Genomic DNA, 21,017 nt, shown 5'->3' with positions numbered 1-21,017 from the left:
GGATTCCAGAGTTAATTTTTTTTTAATAATCCGATGATTGTGGATTTGATTCACTTCTATCACTGACAAGATCCTTGTAAGGGATTGATGATCAAGGAGATATGCCCTTACATGGGATTATGACTAGAGTTTGAAACTATCCATATTTTTATGGGATAATTACACTCTTTTTTTACAAGGTTTGGTGTAATTATATATAAACTCTATATGGTTTGAAAAATGTAATTTAGTACACTTGAGATTTACTTCCATCTAAAAAATAACTCCCTTTGTTTTGTCAAAATTTATCGAATTTGCTGATATTAACAGAAAAAATGGACAAAAATTTATTTTTATCCCAAATGACTTATTACTGATTTATTGCAGGTAATAAATCTTTTTATGACCAAATTACCCTTATATATCTTGACACGTATATTAATACAAGTGAGTAGGTATATCTTCAATGTTAAATTTGTTTAATTTGCAATAAATGAGTAATAAGTCGATTGACAGTGAATATCAATTTTTATTCAATTTTTTTTTTAAATATCAAGAAATTTAGTAAATTTTGACTTATGAAGGGATCTATTTGTTAAACGAAAGCAAATCCCAAAGTTATGAGATGTAATTTTTCAAACTGCAAAGGATTTACCTATAATTACACTAAACCTCATGAAAGAGGACAATGAAAATATAATAGCACATTTGGGTTTTGTCGGTCGAAAATATAAGAGTGAAGGATACAATGAAAAATCAGAGTATGTGTGCCGGAATCAAACTAATCACACAAGTGTCATACACTTGCAATATAATTGATCATTTTTCTTGAATTGTACATCAATGACATAATAAGTATATTATTATACAATTGATTCAAGTATGAACAAATAATAAAAATTGTTTGAAACTTGAACTCTGGAGTCGTACGCTGTAGAAAGATGGGACGATCGACGTTGTTTATATAGTTCAAAACTCTTTCTTAGAAAAAAAAAAAAAAAAAAGAGGGAATGATTAGACCATAATAGTCGAAGAAAGTCCTACCGCAAAAATACCATTAATTTTTTATCTTATTTAATATTTATACGTATAAAATTATGTCATCTATTTCATGTTAAAAAATACAACATATATATATTAAATAAAATAAAAGACACAATACAATTTAAATAAAAAAAATCAATTAAAAATGAAAGGGTAATAGTGAACCAGCAGTTCAAAATTATGATTGAGATTGGACTGTGCAAGATGTTTTTAGATCAGCTGTTAATGCATTAGATTTTAGTACCAATTTTTTATGATTAAATTGGATTCATAATTCAATTAACATTAATGGATGGATCAAATTTAAGAACAGATGTTACAAAGTAAATTTATTCAATTCGATTAAAATTTACATAATTATTATATTATTAGAATAAATTAAAATTTACAACATTTAGAACTCGAACTCACTACCTCTTTAATCCTTAATTTCATGAAAATATTCATTCACGTGCATGCCCTTTGTAATTTCTGGAAATTCGTGTACGTGGGAGTTGATAAAGATGATGCAAATAGAGTTTGGTACCATACATTGATCGAAAATTATAAAAAAAAAAAAGCTCTAAATTTGAATATTTAAATATTTTTTATTTTTAGTATAGTGCTGAACCTCACGAGCTCTTGACTGATTTGAACTTAATTATTGGAGTGTTAATATGTTGGGGGAATCTCGACATGTCTGATCTATTTTATGATTTCAAGTTTATTTCCATCATACCTTGCGCATAAATCCAACCATAACATTGTGAGATAAGGCTAACTAATTCAACCACATTATTAATTTTTTTCTATATTTTATAAAGTTTTGAAATTATTTGATAGACATAAGAATTTTTATAAGATCAATTAAATGAATTTGATTGTGCTTATTTTTATTTTTATTTTCCAAATTTCGTAATAATCACAATTAATTAAATAAGAATAAAACATAATTTAAATACCAGGGAGAAGGCGCCCCACGAAGATATTATAAGACCATTTATATGTTGACGGGTAAAATACTTTGTAATAGCATAGGGCTATTTTAGATTGACTATAAATTCATTGCAGGCTCAGTGGATCACATAGATTGGGCTCGTGATCATTCCTCGCGGGCATGTTTAAGTGCATTGCATATGGTGATTTGTTATATATAAAGTATAGAAAGATATATAACAAGGCCGTCTTAGCTCAGCCGGTAGAGCGCATGGCTTTTAACCATGTGGTCGTGGGTTCGATTCCCACAGACGGCGTTTTCCCCTTTTCCGTCTTACTTTTTATATCTTTACTCTTCTTTCCATCGATTATTAATCAGTTATTGTTTCTCCGTTCACCGTGTTTGGATATTTGTTTGTTGTCCGTCTACTCTGTTGTATCTTTTTCAGTAGACCAAGCTTCTCCTTTCATGGCGTCAGCTGCCACTCCCGCCATTACCTTCTCTTCCGCTTCTCCTTTCATGGCGTCAGCTGCCACTCCCGCCATTACCTTCTCTTCCGCTTCTCTTTCAAACTCAAACTCTTCAATTTTCCTCAGACCTCGTTACCATTTTCACCTCAAACACTTGCTGAAACGGGCTAAATTTCGGGCAATTTGTGCCGCTCATGTTGCCCCCTCCGAAGGCTATTCGATGAATGATTTCTTTGCGAACGACGACGTAATCGGAAATGGGACAGGGGAAAAGAAGTGGGATGCCGCTCAGTATGAAGCCCTGCTCAAAGGTGGTGAGCAGGTCACCTCTGTTCTCGAAGAAATGGCCAAACTCGTAAGTTCTTGATTGCTTTTTGTTTTTCTCGGCGTTTTTCGTCTTTACATTTCTGGGCCTTTTCTTCTGAGTATCTTTTAGTTGCCCATGAATTTTCTTGAGCTTTCGTTTGATGTACTTTTCAGGTCCCCCTTATTACTATGAACTTTTATAATGTGAATGTGCTAGTGGTAATATTGGTACTGTATTCATGTCCAGTATTTTGGTAATATTGATTGAGAGCAGTGCTTACTGTTAAGGCTGGTAAATTTTAAACAGGTTAATGTAATTGTTAGAAGAGCTTTTAGAGTTTCCACAAAGGAAGCCTTGCTGGTACTTCTTGAAAGATTTGAATTTGGATGTGGGAAAGTTCTCTTTTAAAGAATCGTAGTGGGAGAAAGCTCAAAGCATAAATCTGTATTAGACGACAATTGGAGCAAGGAATTGCTTGGGGTTTCATGAGATATACAGAGTCCGATTTCTGTTGAAGATTGGGGAGTTGAAGACTCTCTCCTTTCCTCTATTGGAAGTGGATATGGGAATTTAAATTCTTGCCATGTTAGAAATAGGAGCTTTGAACCTGCACTCAAGATGATTAAGGTATCATTGTCAAACGGTTGTTGGTGTACTTCTACCAAGTGTTTGTCCTTATAATAAGTGTCTTCACTCCTATGAGCATTAACTCTTTACTTGCATAACAGTGTTTAGATGCCAATTACATGGGCATTGATTTTCAGTTTGGAGAGAATGTAAACTTTGACCACCAGGATTGGTATTTGGCTGGGATTGGTTTCTTAAAGTCACGCTGTTGGAATTTACAAATTTCATTAAAAAGATATCTAATTATTAGGTGTTGTAAATCAGCATCATGACAAGGCACGCATGAAGAAGGCCCAATTATATGCTTATTATTAGTTTACTCTAATTAAGTTTAAATTTGCTGGATGTGGTGATCTAGCTTGGACATATATTATTGTCTAACTAGATTGCAACTCCAGGGGCTTCAAGGAGTAATGATAACATAAATTTAGAAGTATTATATTCTCTTGAAGTTGGCCTTTTACTCACATGTAAATTACTATTGTGAAAGATGCATATATTAGTGGAAGACAGATTCTTCTCTGTCGGACATGGAAATGAGAAAATGTGAAGCGGGCTTAGGAATTCTAAATATATGCATCTGGAACTTGTAACATCAATCAAACATGGCACCACGTTAAAAAGTATGACTGTAGGTGAGATGCATCAATCTTCATGCTTGGATACGATACAGAAGTTTCGTCTCTGAAATTTCATAAGCAACTCATTGTCTGTCCATGGAGAGGTTCACAAAATGAGTTTAGAAGTTGGTAGATTGCTTTTCATGGGAAATGGTGTTGACCATGCAGTATTGCTATCACCCGCCAGAAAGGTATCATGCCTTCTGCCGGGCAAGGTGGTATTGGCCTCCAATCTGAAACTTCTTTCTTTCCCCAGTCCTATGGCATATTCTGCTAATCGAGAGGATAAACCTTCAAAACTACCAAAACTCCTGCTAATTATCATGCACATAGCACCTAAGAGCAAGTAGCACCATAATGTAGTGCGTTTTAAGGGTTGCAGAGCATCCGGATCATTTCTTGTATATTATTATTGCCATACTTCATGATCCTAATATCCTGATAATAGTAATCAGCTGTACGGAGTGTAAATGTTTAATGTATTCATTTATGAGCAGTTGGAGGATATGAACATGGATGAAGCATCTGAAGAGGTGGCAGTACAATTGGCTGCACAAGGAGTGATTGGCAAGAGAGTTGATCAGATGGAGTCAGGGTTTATGATGGCTCTTGATTACATGATACAACTTGCTGAGAAGGACCAGGATGATAAGGTATAATTGTAACTCTCTACCATCAAGTACTTTGAGGTTTCACCTAATGTCTCATTTTGTTTTTTGTCTGAAAAACCTGACTTAGCTATCTGTTTACATGACTATTGAGTTACTCGTCTTATGTTTTCAAACTGATCTTAATCTGCACTTAATTAATGCCTTCTGTGTTGCAGAAGTTACTACAGTTGGAATGGGTTCATATCTATTGTGATGCTCTCATCCCTTATCATTTCTGGAAATAAGTTACTTTTACTTATAAGGCTGGTGGTAATGTGAGTTCTGGGAAAAAGAAATTGTAAGATCCTTATGGGGCCAGTTCGTTTTGCAGCAAATTTGGTCTAGGGTTAATAAGATAAAAGGAGCCAATAGTAGCATGACATCCGTCCCTTCACTCATCCCATGAATCTCTACGTATTTATCAGGAGATAGATACTCAAACAAATAGATATATCCATCTTTATGCATATCTTTGTGCTTATGGGATACATAGGACTTGTCAGCTTGGTGGGCTTCGCTGTGTGTTTTGTCAAAGATCAGGAAACAATTTCCTTTTCACTGTGAACTAACAAAAAATGCTTTGAAATCCCTAAAAAAATATACGATTTGCCGATATATCCATGATGATTGGCTACAGCTATAAATCCTGAGGTGACGTGGAATATGGGTTTAAAAAGATTGAGTCCACTCAATTCTCAACTTTCTGCTGCCATATTGATTACAGAGACTCACTTTTCTATATGTGTAATGGTTCACGAAGCCTTCTCATCGTAGTTTTCCTATAGAGCCTTCTAGTCAGATGTTTACACGAAACAAATAGACTCACAGCTTGCATCTTCTTTTGATTTATTAGTGTGCGCACCCTTGTTGAGTGTGCATGAGCTGCTTACACATACCTTCTGGTACTTGCTACAAGTCCCTTCATTTCTTTTGGTGCTGATGTTTTATAACCAGCTAGTATGATTTCAGAAAATGCATTGACAAGATGGATTGAGTCAAATTGTCAGAAGACTAACAGCAAATCCAATTTTTTCGCCAAGTATGGAATAGATGTCCTCATACTCCATGCATCCTAAATTTATTGCTTATGTTTCCCTTTCTGGACATTCCGAATAAGATTTCATTCTAATGAAAGCAAGTATGTGATACTACCAACTCTCAACCACTATATTTAAGAGCTATAGAGAAGAAATACACAATAAACTCTATGCTGGGTCAAACCATACCTATTTTTGTTGCAAGGCTTCTATAACATATGGGACTCATGTTGAGAAAAGCCTCAAAGCCATTGTGCTTCATCTACTTCTGAATCACATTTAATTATTTTTTTGGAAGTATCTTTACCTTTTCCTTCATCCAGATCATTTCTAAATAGCTGCACAAGTATGAGCATATTCACATGTTTCTTCATTATTTCCTTTTCAGAGAAAGTCTCTCTTGGAGGTTATCAAGGAGACTGTTTTATCTCATCTCACAAAAAAATGCCCTCCTCATGTGAGTAATGCCCACCACCATTTGTTTCTGTTACACATCTCCTCTTAAAGCTCATGTTAATGGAGGCACTCTTGTTCCACCTGCTTTTAGGTTCAAGTTATTGGCCTGCTTTGTCGAACTCCTCAGAAAGAGAGCAGACATGAATTATTGAGGAGAGTAGCTGCAGGTGGTGGTGTGTTTCAAGGTGAGAATGGCACAAAAGTTCATCTTCCTGGAGCCAATTTAAATGACATAGCCAACCAGGCTGATGATCTACTGGAGGTGAGTTCTTCAAAGATGCATGCTTTGATCTTTATTTCATCAACTATTTCCATCTTCAAGGTAATATAATCAATTGCGTTTTTAAATGGGATAAGATAATAGTGCTGCCAACAAGGAAGAGAACTAAATATGACCATTGCTAATATGCATAGTTGTGCAAATAAATCAAGATAAAACCATGTACTTGACGTTAACGTTATTCGTGGTCACGTGGACAACCTTTTTACCAAAAAGATCATATTGTTTTATATCGCTTTGGTTATGGATACCATTTTTGTTGTGAACTTCTCACTCTTAACACCTTATGCTCTAATATAAGGGGGTCATCCAGTCATACTTATGTTTATAGTTGTTAGGAATTTTGAGAATGTCTAGTATCCAAGAAGGTGGATAGAATTTTTGTATTGATGCCATCTCCTCATGTGCTCATGCTGGGAAACATCTTATGTAGACGATGGAATCCCGTTCTGTCATTCCTGATCGAAAGCTACTGGCAAGGCTCGTCTTGATCAGAGAAGAAGCTAGGAACATGATGGGAGGGGGTATACTAGATGAAAGAAATGATCGTGGTCTCAATACGCTCCCTGAATCAGAGGTACGCATGTTCATCACTGCCTAATAAATTGAGAAACTGCTTCCAACTCACTTATATAATGTCTTCATTGTACTTTTACAGGTCAACTTTTTGACTAAACTTGTCGCTCTAAGACCAGGGAAAACTGTACGTGACATGATAAAAAGTGTAATGCAAGGAAAAGATGAAGGTGCTGACAGTTCTGACAGAGAAGATGGTGTTGTAGGTGAAAGGATTTCTGGTGGAATAGCAGGAAGGGTGAGTTGTTCTCTTTCCTAATATAAAATATTTGTCACAGAATTCTTCTATGGTGAGTGATGCATTATTGTGATTCCCAATCTTGATCTCCAGGCTAGTGTCACTGGTCGTAAACCATTACCCGTGCGCCCTGGCATGTTTCTTGAAACTGTTTCCAAGGTAACAGTAATCAACTGTTTGCAATTCATGTTTCTGTTATTTCGAAAAACTTATGCTAGGTAAACTTAGTAAAACGCTTTCCCGTGCGTTAAGTAATTTGATTACAGAAATTTACGCAAAGAAATTTCAACTACCAGTGCACCCTCTAACACACAACACACAACTGGCAAGTTCTCTCAGGCATCACAACATCTGATTGTAGTACGAAGTATGAATTTTCATGCTTTATTCTGATCTCTATTCCACTGGTAAATTAGGTATTAGGTGGCATATATGCAGGAAACGTATCTGGAGTCACAGCTCAGCATCTAGAATGGGTAACTCTCTAAACAATCTCCCCGTCACCAAATCCCACAAAATAAAAATGATAAGGGGAAAAAGTAGCATAAAGTAAAACTATTTGTACATACATTTGAAAACTTGCTGTTCATCTAGTACCCTTCTCTTAAATAACTAGTTTCTCATGAGCTAATACATGAAGGGAAAATTTTTGAATGAGAAACTGTAGAAATAATTAGCATTACTTACTAAAAAGGAAATGAATCAAATGTCGGAGAGAAACGAAGCATCAAGATCTTAGGGATTTCACCAAGCTGGAAAGATAATAAACTCCTCTAGGTCCTCATCTTAATATATTCCTGTAAAGCTTCCTGTGGTATACACACAAAATGAGTGACCACACTTTTGATAAATCCTGTCTCATAGCTTGCGGATATACAATTCTTCATCACCACAAAGACGCTGAACCATTCAATTCTTATCTTGTCTCAGGTTCATCAGAATACGCTCCAAATTCTTCAAGAAATTGCATTTTAGTTTTCCTCACAGTATTTGCTGGAACCAATTCTGTTAGCTGGGGATCACTGCTTTGAGTTACCTTTTTTAAAGGTTTTTGGTATACCAGGGGGTACACCTTTTTTTATGTACATATGTCATATCATTAGCAAACAGCAGTAGTTCGCTAGAAACGTAAGGCATACTTCAAACAATATCTACTGTTTTCGTGTTCTCCCTTATGTCAGAGTAAAAATGGGAAAATACCCTGTCATGATGTCTTTCTGGGCAAGTCACAAAGATCAAGCATGAAATATGTATTTGACAGTGAATATCGTTATTGATATTATAATTAGGAAATCTGACAATCTATTTAAAGTAATCAACCCCCTTCAGTTTGATGATATTATTTTCTGTCCGCCCAACTAACTGACTGAAGACAGCTGGAATTCAACTCAAACTGCAAATATGTTTCCACTGCCTTGTGTTTTTCTTGGAACTGTCTTAGCATGCATCTTAGATGGAGCCACTGATCTCCTACTGCTAAAGACTTTGATCTTCTCTTTTCTTGTGTAATTGTTAACTGCAATGTTTTACTTTTTGTTTCCTACCAACCACCTGCTATCTTCTTATCATGATCGTTACATGACGTGTAATTTTCATGCTGCTGAAACGAAAGGTAGATTTTTGTCGCCTCTAACATTGAATAGCTCCAAGCTCTGGAGAATAGACAGAAGTATAGAACGCATTAAACAGGTCCAAAATTGTCTACACCGTATGATACCTCAGATTCTAATATCCAGCTATAGAGCGTGACCGTTTCTTTCCTATTTTTCATCATTGCTTGTTTATGAAAACGAAAGGAACGGCTCCTGCGATCCGTTTTCTTGATCCTCCCGTTTCGCTTTTCATTCTAAATCAGCTCCAAGGCCTCAATATCTGATCTAGATGATCATCTTTCTTTAGTTTATTAGCAGCCATATCTTTCTTTATTGAGCTTTGAACTACTTGAAGGTTCTCAGTGAGATGCATAATAATCTTTCAATGATAAAAGCAAATCAAGACTGTATGCATTCTGAGTTGTACTCTCTTTTAACCATGTCCCAATCAATAGCAATGATGGCAATGATCAGGATTAAATCACAGATGGTGGGAAACCCATGTGTGTGATTGGCCCTACTGCTCTTGCAGTATGTGATCACAATACCCTTCTAATGATTCCAACGTAGGACTCCTCTGAACTTTACATACACAGCAGCAATGGACCACCGAAAGATGAGAGTTTTACAATATTCAGACCCTGATCTTGTATACTGGTCTTGATTTTGCTCGTCATTAGAACAGCGATCTACGATGATGATCGATTAACGACATGTACGACGAACGTCGACAATCTTCAAGAATCGCTTTCTTCCTCATAGAATAAAAGTGAAGCACATGGTGCTGCAGGAAAAAGGCAAAGATGAAAGAAGAGAAAGTGAGGCACATGTACGTTAAATATTCTAAGTATGGTGTTGTCTGTGCTGGTATTCGTGATTTGGCCTTAGCACACCATATCTTGCACTTGGTCCAGACCAACTTAGGTTGCCTACAAAGTTGTCCCCTCCATTTCTTGTTTTTTCAATGTATTCGAGGATCATTATTGATGGGTCTTAACCACGTGAACTGCCCATGTTTCTATAAATTCCTTTGTGCCGCCATAACAAAGAAAGGTTTACCTCAATCTGAAAATTTTAGTTTAGGTCTGATTTAAATTTAAACTAATTATAGGATAAGTATAATATTCTTATCATGTTATTAGTATACAGTTCAAGAAACGATCCGACCTAATTTGGATAAAAAGAAAATTTCACCCCGTTCATATTCTTGTTTAGACTCGATTAGTCCCATAATTTTCACCAATGTAAATTTTCCATAAATGTTCTACAAATTCTTAGGCATGGGAGATTTTGGTATTGAGGTTATGAAATACAAATCAATTGATTTTAGTAATGGTATTTGTGTTGTTCACCAACAAAAGTAAAATAATTTGATTTTTTTTATTAATTACACTTAGATTCCCTGTAAAGTGAGAAATTATACTTTCCTTTAATTTTTTTAAAATTAAACTTGCACCCATTTTCTAGAATTATCAATTTATAATTGACCCATTTCGTTAAGGTATGGATGAAAAATGCGTCATGTAAATTTTTAATTTTACTATTTATTTTTAGTATTTTGTATGATTTATTGATAAAGATACCATAATTAATATTTTTATACTTATATGAGGATAAATATTATATATATATATAAAATCAAAAAGATGTAATTATAATAAAATATTATTCCAAAACTATTTTCATCTAATAAAAAGTAACTGTTGATGAATGAAAAAAATTAGCCATATTATCATGATTTATGAATGAGGTACAAACTAGAAGTTTATATACATATATATATATATATATATATTGCGCGGTCAGTATTTTTCTTTCAAATCCTAATAGAGAGTGTAATTTAAAAAGCTTTATGAGGGTCTAAGTGAAATTAATTCTATTATTTATTATTTTTTTGTTATTGGTGGATCCCATGCCTCCAACACTTTGCAAACTAGTAACCATCTACATGATATAAGACTCTTATAAGGCCAATAAATAATTACGATTGCTCAAGAATTCAATTAAACAACAAACAATATCTGTTTTTACAGTCTATTTAAAACTTCTACTGTACAAGCCGGGCTCATATAGACCCTTCCTAGAGACATTGATTAATGGTGAAGTTTTGTTAGGGTTTCCATCTGTTCTCAGTAGGGTTTTTGTGCCCCATGGAGTAGTAGGGACATTATAATGGTGGGGTGGGGGTGGAAGAAGTAAAGGAGTAGGGTTGCTTGAGAAGATGGTGAGGTGATACCAAAAGGGCTTCTGGAGAATATGGTAAGTTTCTCTCCAGAGTTTCAATATATGGGCCAACTCAATTCAGAATAAATTACGGTCATACATCTATTGACATACATTACACTGATACTCGTAAAATATTTAATTACACAATTTTTTTTTTTATTATTTGTAAAATTATAAATGCATCTCTTGAGGTACATTACACTAATACTCATAACATCGTGTCCAAATGACTTCCATGGGGTACATTGCACTGACACTCCTTCCGAGTAAACAACATGATGTGTTTGTATTATTAAATCTAACCTCAGTAAATGCTGATGTAATTTACCTTTATATTTAGATCAATGATAAAGGATTGAATTTTTTGAAATTTCAAAATTACTTGATTTTGAGTTTAAATTTGATAAGACAATGGATATTTATTTGTTTAATTTCATGTGAATTTTTTTCAGCTTAACGTAACTTCCTATCATGATCATTTCTTGCACAGCTGGTTTATTAATCTTAGGACAAATTATATTGTTGATAAATTTCGTTTCAAGTAGTGTAAGATGAACGAAGTGATTCGAGATACTTTATTAAAATTTGCTCTAAATGATATTTTAACCCGTAAAAGGTTAAATTTCAGGATGGGGTATTTACGAAGATTTGATTAACTTTATTACTCAAAATCCCAAAATTTGAAAAGCTCATTTAATGAAAAAGGAACAATGTTTAGGTATATGGTCTCATCAAAATCTTGTAAGAACATCAAATTGAAGAGCCATTCCTCCAATTCAAACTTTTTAAAAAGCAACCCATCTTTCTCATGGTAGGCCTCCCAATTTCCAAAATGACAACCTAATCCTTCTTGCATCATACCACAAAAATACCCACCTCATTTCTACTAACATGTTTCTTATCATGAGCATGAGTTTGAATTTCATCCACGTGTAAGTATATTATTTATTTTGTTATTGTTTTATATTTTATTTATTTTAAATATATTTATTAATTTAAAAATTTTAATATATTAACCTTATATTTGAATTTGAATATATTAAATGATATAGTTTTATTTCAATATATTTATATATGTATCTTCCCCTTGTTTAAAAAACATATTTTAAAAAAGATAAAGAAAAAGAATACGAACATGGAGAATGTCGGTATAAATTTATGGAGAAGACCCTTAGAGTAACTATAATAGTAAAGAAAATATGAATTGTCTAAAATACCCTTGACATTCTTTTATATTCCACAAATAATTGTCAATTTTGATTTAATAATAATTTTCTACTCGTGCACAATTAAAGTTAGTTCATTTTCATTAGTTTTGATCGATTACTTAATTCATTTTTATTTTTTTTCATTCAATTGAATAAATATAATAAATATTTAAGTTATGCGCAGTGTGATTCAATCATTAATAATTAACATTTTATTCAGTACGTGATGCATATCGTGCAAGAATACAAATATTATATTATAAAATACCTAAGTGAGTATGATCAATTTTTTCCCAAGTATATAATATCATTGACATTACACAAATTGTAGCAACCCCACCAATAATTTTGGACAGAAAAGTGTGGAATTAAATGAGTTGAAAAAAAAGTAAATTTGAAAGAATTAAATTAAGGAAGGCTAAAGGGGCACGAGGGTGCGTTGATTATGTTGGTTGGGGTTCAACTATAATTATTATTATTATTAATTTACTGCAGTACTATAGTCATTAATTACATGCTTTAACAACATTATTAAACATTAAATTAGCCAATTATATAGGAGTAATCATTTAAATGCTCCACAAATAATTCACCCACTCTTTTCAGGGTACAAAGTCTTGGGAATTAATTTTTGGGTGTAATAATTCTATGGGTTTCATTTGATTGTAAAATTTGTTAATTTTCCTGCTTATAGGTAAAATATTAGAAAAAAATTGACTTTTCGCTCGATGAAATATGTCAGAAAATGAATTTTAGGGTCAATTACATTCAGACTCTCTAAGATTTGATTTAATTTAAAATATATCCTTATTAGACTGACAATTACAAACGTTTAAAAGTACTAAGATATCTTCACCCTTTTCCAATCGAAAGAAGAGGGGAAAGTATTAAATAAATTTGATGAAATGATCAAAATATCTAAAATAAATCAAATAATAATATTTGGCACCCATTTTATTTTTTATTTTTATCATTCGTATCGTCTCTTTCACGCTGTTATATCTGGTTGTTTTTTCGTCTCTTTGTTGTCAATAACTTTTTACTTTAAAATAGTATGATATTGGCAAAGTGACAACAGGTACTTGAAATTTTGTCCAAATGACATTTTAGGGGAAAAAAATAATCAAAATTTCGTGAAGGGTATTTTTAAAATATCATATATAATATTGGTTTGAACCTTATAAAATGAAATTACACGTGAGACATAACAAACCTCAAATGGACTAATTGTAAGTTTCAATAAATACGGGTGTGTTTATAGAAGGCTAAATCTCAGAGACGTGAATGTAATTTGTATTTATAAAAAATATTTAAATTTAAAAAAAACATTATGAATTAACAGCCTCAGAAAAACATACATACTACCATAATTAACTATCTAAACTTATGTATGAAATTATTAATTTTATTTCCATTTTAGACATTTATAAGAGATTCTATAAATTAAAATAATTTCCAAAATTCACTCTTATCAATTCACTATTTTTTCAAATACTTTAAAAAAAAAAAAAAAACCCAGTCAAACTATATCCTGTTCTCCTAGCCCGACACTTTAATTCTTTCCATAACTAACACGAATTTACCATAATAATATATAGTAACAAATTATTACTTAATTTTATTTTCTTTTCAAGTAATCAATCACATAGGTAAAGTCCGGACCCATTAAATAATTATTAAGGATAATCACATTCTTATTTTTTGAGATTTGATGCAATTACATGTATATATCTTGTGGTTTGGAAAGTTTCATTTAATACTCTTGTGGTTTGTTTCCGTTTAACAAATAAGTCACTCCGTCATTAAAAATTCATCAAATTTATTGATATTAATTTAAAAAATTGAATGAAAGTTGATATTTATTCTCAATTGACTTATTGCATGTTAAATAATTTTTTTTACTGACTTATTTATTAAACGAAAATAAATTTCAAAAGTGTTAGATGTAATTTCTCATACCACATGAGATTTACGTGTGATTCCACCAAATTTCAAAAGAGGAGAGTGTGATTATTGCTAATTATTATTGCCCCATATCAAAATCACCCTTAAATTAACCCCAAAACACGTTGTAGTAATTATTACTACAATAGTAATTATTAGTCTAGTAATGAGCTGACTGAGCAGTACAAGTAAAGAGTGACCGTTGAGACATATTTGAATTTTCCAACAATGGTAAGAGAAAGAACATCCCTTTCCTGAAATCTTGACACTGTTTCACTTACTACAAAAAACAATAATAATTGTTCAATTCAAGAAACTACTTTATTATTATTATTATTGTTTTTTGTTTTTGATTTTTTTGGGGTGGGATGTTAATATTATAATGAGAATGTGATCGGTTAAAGGGACAGTATGGTCATAATTTGAATTCTCAAATTTGAAAAACCGCAGCCCACTGACAGCTCTAGTCCCGTCCCACTGTGTCTCCCTGCACAGACAAGCTTTTCTTGTTCTTGATTTCTTCTGTGGTGTATTGGGTTTTTCTTGTTTTTCTTCTCTGCGATTTTAGTATCTCTGTTCTTGCTGAGGAGAGAGTCAAGATTTCATGGCTGGCTACTTTGGGGTCTTGGTTTCGGATCCATGGCTCCAGAATCAGTTCACTCAAGTGGAGCTCCGGAGCCTGAAATCTTCTGTGAGTTTTTTCTTGATTTTTGGGTGGTTTTGGTTTGTGAGTTTTGGATGTGTTTCTGATTGATGCGGTTCTTGCAGTTCATGGCGATGAGGAGGGAGAGCAGCGGCGGCTTGAAGCTGGCGGAGCTGCCGGAGAAAATGTCGAGGCTGAAGCACGTCGGAGAGAATCTGACGGAGCAAGAGAGAGCTTCGTTTCTTCAGGAATCGTATCAGAATTTGGACGTCGATGTTGATTTCGAGCTCTTTTTGAGGGTATAAAGTTTTGTGATTTGTGCATTCATTTGGATTTTGATTGATGAACGTTTCACAACTGAAGGATCAGAAACCTGAATCTGACCTGTTTTTGAAATTTTTTTGAACAATGTGAAGAACTGTTAGATCAAAACAGTTAAATCCTTGTTCTTGTCTTAAGGACTTTGAAATCCTCTGTTCTGAGTTTACAACAGGACTAAGCTTTAATTTCTCCTCTCTATTTCTTGGAAATCAAAGAAGGCGTTCAAACATTTTTGAATTTCTTGATTACATCTATCCAAGGTTTTCACTATCGTTGATTTTTCATTTTATCAGCTTTGTCATGTTCCCAGAGGTTTGCAGGATCTCTTATCATTGTCTATGACCACATATTTTCAGATAAAGAAGCTGTTAATTACTACTTCTTGTTCTGTTGGAATTCCCATTTTTGCCTCCCAACAAAGGGAGCTCTCTGAGTAGCTTCTCCCTTGAGTTTGTGTTTGCCTTCAGTTATAGATATCTTCAGCAACTGGCTATCCCTTTCTGATCTTGTGGGCTTAGGAATAAGATTTTGCACTCAGGTCAGAGGATTTCTACGGAATTTTCCCGAAAAGTTAAGGTTCTGGAAGTGGAACAGTAATCTATTGGAAATGCTTTATAGGAATTCTTTTCCACATTTCTCTGTTTTTACTGATGATGCATTTTGCTTCCTATGTTTGTTGTCCTTCAATATTATATGTCTAATCAAGAAGAAAATTGTTTATCCGTTGTCAGGTTTATCTAAAACTTCAAGCACTTGCAACAGAAAGGCGGGGAAGTGGAGCGAAAAATGCATCTGCATTTTTGAAGTCTCCTACCTCCACACTGCTTCATACGATAAGTGAGTCTGAGAAGGCATCATATGTTGCTCACATCAACAACTATCTAGCTGAAGATGAATTCTTGAAGAAATACCTGCCTATAGATCCAGCAACAAATGATCTTTTTGAGATTGCCAAGGATGGAGTTCTTATCTGGTGATCATCTATTGTTGAATGTTGTCTTTTGCTTACAGTTGTTGAACTTTGCTTCAAATATTTAATCTTAGAAATGCTTGCAGTAAGCTTATTAATGTTGCTGTACCTGGAACAATTGATGAACGGGCCATAAATACAAAGAGGGTTCTCAATCCATGGGAGAGGAATGAAAATCATACCCTATGCCTCAACTCTGCCAAGGCAATTGGATGTACCGTCGTCAATATAGGGACTCAAGACTTTATTGAAGGACGGGTATGTTATGTTCTGACATTTCATTTTCACCTGAGAGAACTCCGATTGGATGCATACATATTGAAAAAAATTGTGCGAGCTTTAAAGTGCTCCTTTCTTTCTCCATATCCAAGATGCTTTTTCACGGCATTGTTGACCGTCATTCATCTTGTTTCCCAGTAGAACTCAATGATACTTGTCCTTCCTAACAAAACAAGTAGCATAGTAATCACATGTGTGAAAATGAATTGGCAATTTCTGGATATTTACCTCTAAAATTTCCGAAGAACCTGTTGTCGAAGGTCGCTTTGTGTTTTTGACATTAGAGTTTAGAAATCCTTGTCCATTATTTGCTTTCTTTGTCCTTTTCCGACTCTAAGAGATCCTTGCATTTGGAATATGCTTCTTTGTTCAGAATTTGGTTGTTTTAACTCACGATTGTTTGCTCATTATCATGTCAACCAGTTTAATTTTCTCTGTCAAAAGTCTCCCTTCACTCTCCTTCATCTCCCAGAAAAAGCTCGAGTTCAGATAGTTCAATATCAGCCTATCTGAAATGCTCATGACATTATTATAAATAGCTTTGCAGCTAACTGATAGTTCCTTCTTGTTCATGCTGCTCAAAATTAAGGACTCAAATATGTGTGTGTGAGTGTGTGTTTTATGTTCTTCAAGGAAATTATACTCTTTCTTACCTGGTGAACTCTCTCTCTTTCTGCAGTTTTTTTTCAAATAATGTTTTATTTTATAATTATGATATGATTGTCATTAACAATTTCTCTAGTTCTAGAAAAACATGCTGACATTTTCCTTGCTACTGATTTTCAGAGACACCTTGTTCTTGGAGTGATATCTCAAATCATCAAGGTGAGGATCTGTATTACATACTTCATCCAAAATATTGCAACTATTATTTTAAGATGTTTAGTAACAGGAGGTTAAATATTTCAAACAGTATACATAAAGAAACTTCTGTCTGCATAATCCTTACAATACATGCCATATGCTAGAATTTGACATCCAGCTTTCTATGTTGTCTTAGATACAACTGTTGGCAGACCTCAACTTAAAGAAAACACCCCAGTTGGTGGAGCTGGTTGATGACAGTAAGGTAATTGTTTCTGGTTTCAACTGAACAGAACTTGTAGGCCTACTCGAACCATGTGAACATTTTTCCTATCATTTACTCATCATATCATGTTATATATCAGGATGTGGAGGAGCTGATGAGCCTACCACCAGAGAAGATTCTTCTTAGGTGGATGAATTTTCAGTTGAGAAAGGGAGGATACTCAAGAACAGTTACAAACTTCTCATCTGACGTAAAGGTAAACGGATGTGTCATGTCTGTCGACATTTAGATGACCAGTTTTCCTGTTATTACATGATTTTCATTGGAAAGAAGCCATTGTGTATTCAATTATATGTAAAACTGAGACTTCTCTTGTTCTATCTTCAATATTCTCTTGTTTATGAATGGTATTGATACTTAAGACGTGAATGCTGTCGTGCAGGACGCTGAGGCCTATGCTCATCTTTTAAATGTCCTAGCCCCAGAGCACAGTAATCCATCTACTCTGACTGTAAAAGATCATCTGGAAAGAGCAAACTTGGTCCTTGAGCATGCTGATAAGATGGGTTGCAAAAGATACCTAACAGCAAAAGATATTGTGGATGGCTCTCCGAACCTTAATCTTGCATTTGTAGCACATATCTTCCAGCACAGGTGAGCAAAATTGGTGCATCTTTTTACATTACGTCTTCTTTTGTTGCTTAAAATAGTTCATAATATTAATGCTCACCTGTGGAAATAAAGTAAGTTGGAAAACAAAAAAAAGACTTGGCAAAACAAGAACTGTCTCGAGATTATGCCTTTCGGTTACTACCGATGCTACTTAGGCTCTATGACTACAAGCAATAGTGCCCATGTTTACGCGTTATCTCGTAATGTTCATCTTGGCTTTGGCAATTGCTATTTGCTCTTTTTCACTGTTGCTTTAATTTCAACATTCGTCGCTTACTACTATAGCTAATCCAACCTTTCATATGTAGAAATGGACTCTCAACCCAAACAAAGCAGATATCCTTCCTTGAAACTCTACCTGATGATGCACAAATCTCTAGAGAAGAAAGGGTATTTCGTTTTTGGCTAAATAGTATGGCAAATTCCTCGTACATCGACAATGTATTTGAAGATCTCAGAAATGGGTAAGTATATTTTTGCTATTGACATATAGCTGCTCACTTTAACATGGTTTTGTACTTCTTACTAAATGAAAAATAAAGGACTAATTTCTTTTGCCTTCATGAATGTGGTATACACCCTTTATTTGTTCCTCCAACAAAGAAAATTCAGAAGTCTAAAACATTTGTAATCTTGTTTTCAGATGGATTCTCCTAGAGACACTCGACAAAGTGTCTCCTGGGATCGTTAACTGGAAGATCGCTTCTAAGCCACCAATCAAGATGCCCTTCAGAAAGGTAGAAAACTGCAACCAGGTTGTCAAGATTGGGAAACAATTGAAGTTTTCCCTGGTTAATATCGCTGGAAATGACATCGTTCAAGGAAACAAGAAACTGATATTGGGTGCGTTCTCAATGAATTTCTATTATGGGAGCATGCATAACTGGTACTATCACTGTAAATTCAGACCTTTCATGTGAACTAAAGTGTCTTACACTTGATTTTCAGCCTACTTGTGGCAGTTGATGCGCTATAACATGCTTCAGCTATTGAAGAACTTAAGATTCCATTCACATGGAAAGGAAATTACTGATGCTGACATCTTGGAGTGGGCTAACAGCAAGGTCAGGAATTCAGGGAGCCAGAGCCGTATGGACAGTTTTAAGGTATTATTGACAACCATCTTCTCTTTTCAAAGACGTATAATTCAGGGTGGAATGCTGAGCAATACAGACTTATTAGTATTAGTTCTTTCTTATAGCAATAAGATTGAAAGAACAACTATGGCACTCTTCTCTTTGTCTCTCATCTAGACATGTTTCATGTGTCCATACATCTACCTGATAGGACGAATAGATATCAAAGTGCACTGCGTTTGAACTAGTAAATCTTTAAAGCTTTTATGACACCACTCAATCATTCAACACATAATAATGGGATATATCTTTCTGTCGGGTTCTTACTCATATGATGTTGGCCAAACTTCACGTCCTCTCTTTTTCATTATTCGTGCACTAATGATAAAACAGTCAAGACGGTATGAACAATTAACACATCACAAGATAATTCTTGTAATGGCACTGGGGTAATACAATATCTTATTGAGCATGCAAGCCCATGCATAGCAGCTTATCACCATCCCCTGTTCGTAGACGCTAATTATTTTGCAGGGTAAATCCTAATTATGGAAGATATTGTGATGGAAAAATGCAGGACAAGAGTTTGTCCGATGGAATCTTTTTCTTGGAGCTACTTAGTGCTGTGCACCCAAGATCTGTCAACTGGAGTCTTGTTACAAAAGGATTAAGCGGTATGTACCTTTGTGGTGTTCTTATAAACTTCTCAGAACCGCAGGCACTACTTTGATCTGCGTGTTCACTAAATGAGTAAGATATTTTAATGTCTCAACATAGTAATTTAAAGTTGGTAACATGTGGAAGCATAATGTTACACCATCAATCAACGATTGAATCGATGAACTGAATACACTGGCATTCTTATTATACTGTGTTGTTTCACTTTTAACTTGTCGTTGTTTGACTTCATTTTCTTGTGCACTGGATTTGAATGAAACCTCATTTTATGTCTTTTGCTAAAACTTCGAACGGTATACAGAGGAGGAGAAAAAGATGAATGCAACCTACATCATCAGTATTGCAAGGAAACTCGGGTGTTCAATATTTTTGCTTCCTGAGGACATAATTGAGGTAATTTTCCTCTCCTTGTTATCCGATATGAAACGTCATCAAGCTACCCAATAGCCTTAAACTACCCCTTCCTTATTTTTTTGCTTGCATTTATTAGGTAAACCAGAAGATGATGCTCACATTGACAGCAAGTATCATGTATTGGACCTTGAAACAACCCGCCGAAGAACGACCTTGTGGATCTTCCGACAGTGAGACCGGAAGCATTCTCGACACCAGCTCAAACTCGACAATGGATGACACTGCTTCTGAATCATCAATAGATGACAACAGCAGTAATTAATGGATGTCTTGAAATTCAAACAACCGCAATTAAAAAAGCAGTATATTGTATTGATTCTTGATTGAAAATTTTGAATGATTAGTGTTTGAGCATGTAGAAATATTGAGCATTTGAATGCAGCTTTCGGCTGGAGCAAGAAGCAGCTCATTTGTATAGTCATAAGTATGTATTTGGATTGATATACCGGAATGCTATTTGTACACATTTATCAAAAATTTGTCGTGTATTGCAATTCTTGCATGTTGGCATATTATCCAACATGGAGAGATCAGAAACTTTGTTTGCACTGAAATGTAACAACAATCTTAGGGTTGCCATGCAGCCCTACTCCATGCAAGATTGGTATTTATATAATTTTCTTGTCCTTCTGTAAGTTTCATAAACACTTTATGTCATAACATGGAAAAGTTTCTGATCACTTTTTCTTTCTTTCTTTCTTTCTTTTAAGGGTAAATTATATTGATCCCCTTTGAAATTAAGTTAAATTATACGAACACCCTCG

General features: G+C 34.3%; 2 protein-coding genes and 1 non-coding gene across 4 annotated transcripts; all 3 read left to right on the top strand.

The window, feature by feature from the left end:
* The first annotated feature begins 2,182 nt into the window (after positions 1-2,182).
* TRNAK-UUU (transfer RNA lysine (anticodon UUU)) lies at positions 2,183-2,255 on the top strand. The gene has a single exon. It is a non-coding gene; the product is annotated as a tRNA-Lys (tRNA).
* LOC105163773 (protein PEP-RELATED DEVELOPMENT ARRESTED 1, chloroplastic) lies at positions 2,242-8,515 on the top strand. 2 transcript variants are annotated; one of them, XM_011082232.3, is made up of 9 exons: positions 2,247-2,764; positions 4,461-4,616; positions 6,039-6,107; positions 6,198-6,368; positions 6,820-6,963; positions 7,045-7,200; positions 7,294-7,359; positions 7,617-7,676; positions 8,131-8,515. In XM_011082232.3, the coding sequence occupies exons 1-9, from the start codon at positions 2,408-2,410 to the stop codon at positions 8,173-8,175; spliced, it is 1,224 nt and encodes a 407-aa protein (XP_011080534.1). In that variant the 5' UTR covers positions 2,247-2,407; the 3' UTR covers positions 8,176-8,515. The 2 variants fall into 2 exon arrangements, with proteins under 2 accessions (XP_011080535.1, XP_011080534.1); XM_011082233.3 differs by lacking the exon at positions 7,617-7,676 and having other exon boundaries at positions 2,242-2,764.
* Positions 8,516-14,589: 6,074 nt separating this feature from the next.
* Positions 14,590-20,869, top strand: LOC105163774 (Actin binding Calponin homology (CH) domain-containing protein). Its single transcript, XM_011082235.3, has 14 exons — positions 14,590-14,861; positions 14,939-15,112; positions 15,866-16,107; positions 16,191-16,362; positions 17,170-17,208; positions 17,384-17,452; positions 17,553-17,669; positions 17,856-18,067; positions 18,394-18,549; positions 18,729-18,928; positions 19,034-19,191; positions 19,739-19,835; positions 20,141-20,232; positions 20,330-20,869. The coding sequence occupies exons 1-14, from the start codon at positions 14,775-14,777 to the stop codon at positions 20,513-20,515; spliced, it is 2,001 nt and encodes a 666-aa protein (XP_011080537.1). The 5' UTR covers positions 14,590-14,774; the 3' UTR covers positions 20,516-20,869.
* The last annotated feature ends 148 nt before the right edge of the window (positions 20,870-21,017 follow it).

Source organism: Sesamum indicum, linkage group LG6, assembly GCF_026168435.1.
Source record: "Sesamum indicum cultivar Baizhima isolate 11 linkage group LG6, ASM2616843v1, whole genome shotgun sequence".
Lineage (NCBI taxonomy): Eukaryota > Viridiplantae > Streptophyta > Magnoliopsida > Lamiales > Pedaliaceae > Sesamum > Sesamum indicum.
The sequence above is the reverse complement of the archived record's forward strand: the minus strand, read 5'-3'. Positions and strand labels throughout refer to the sequence as shown.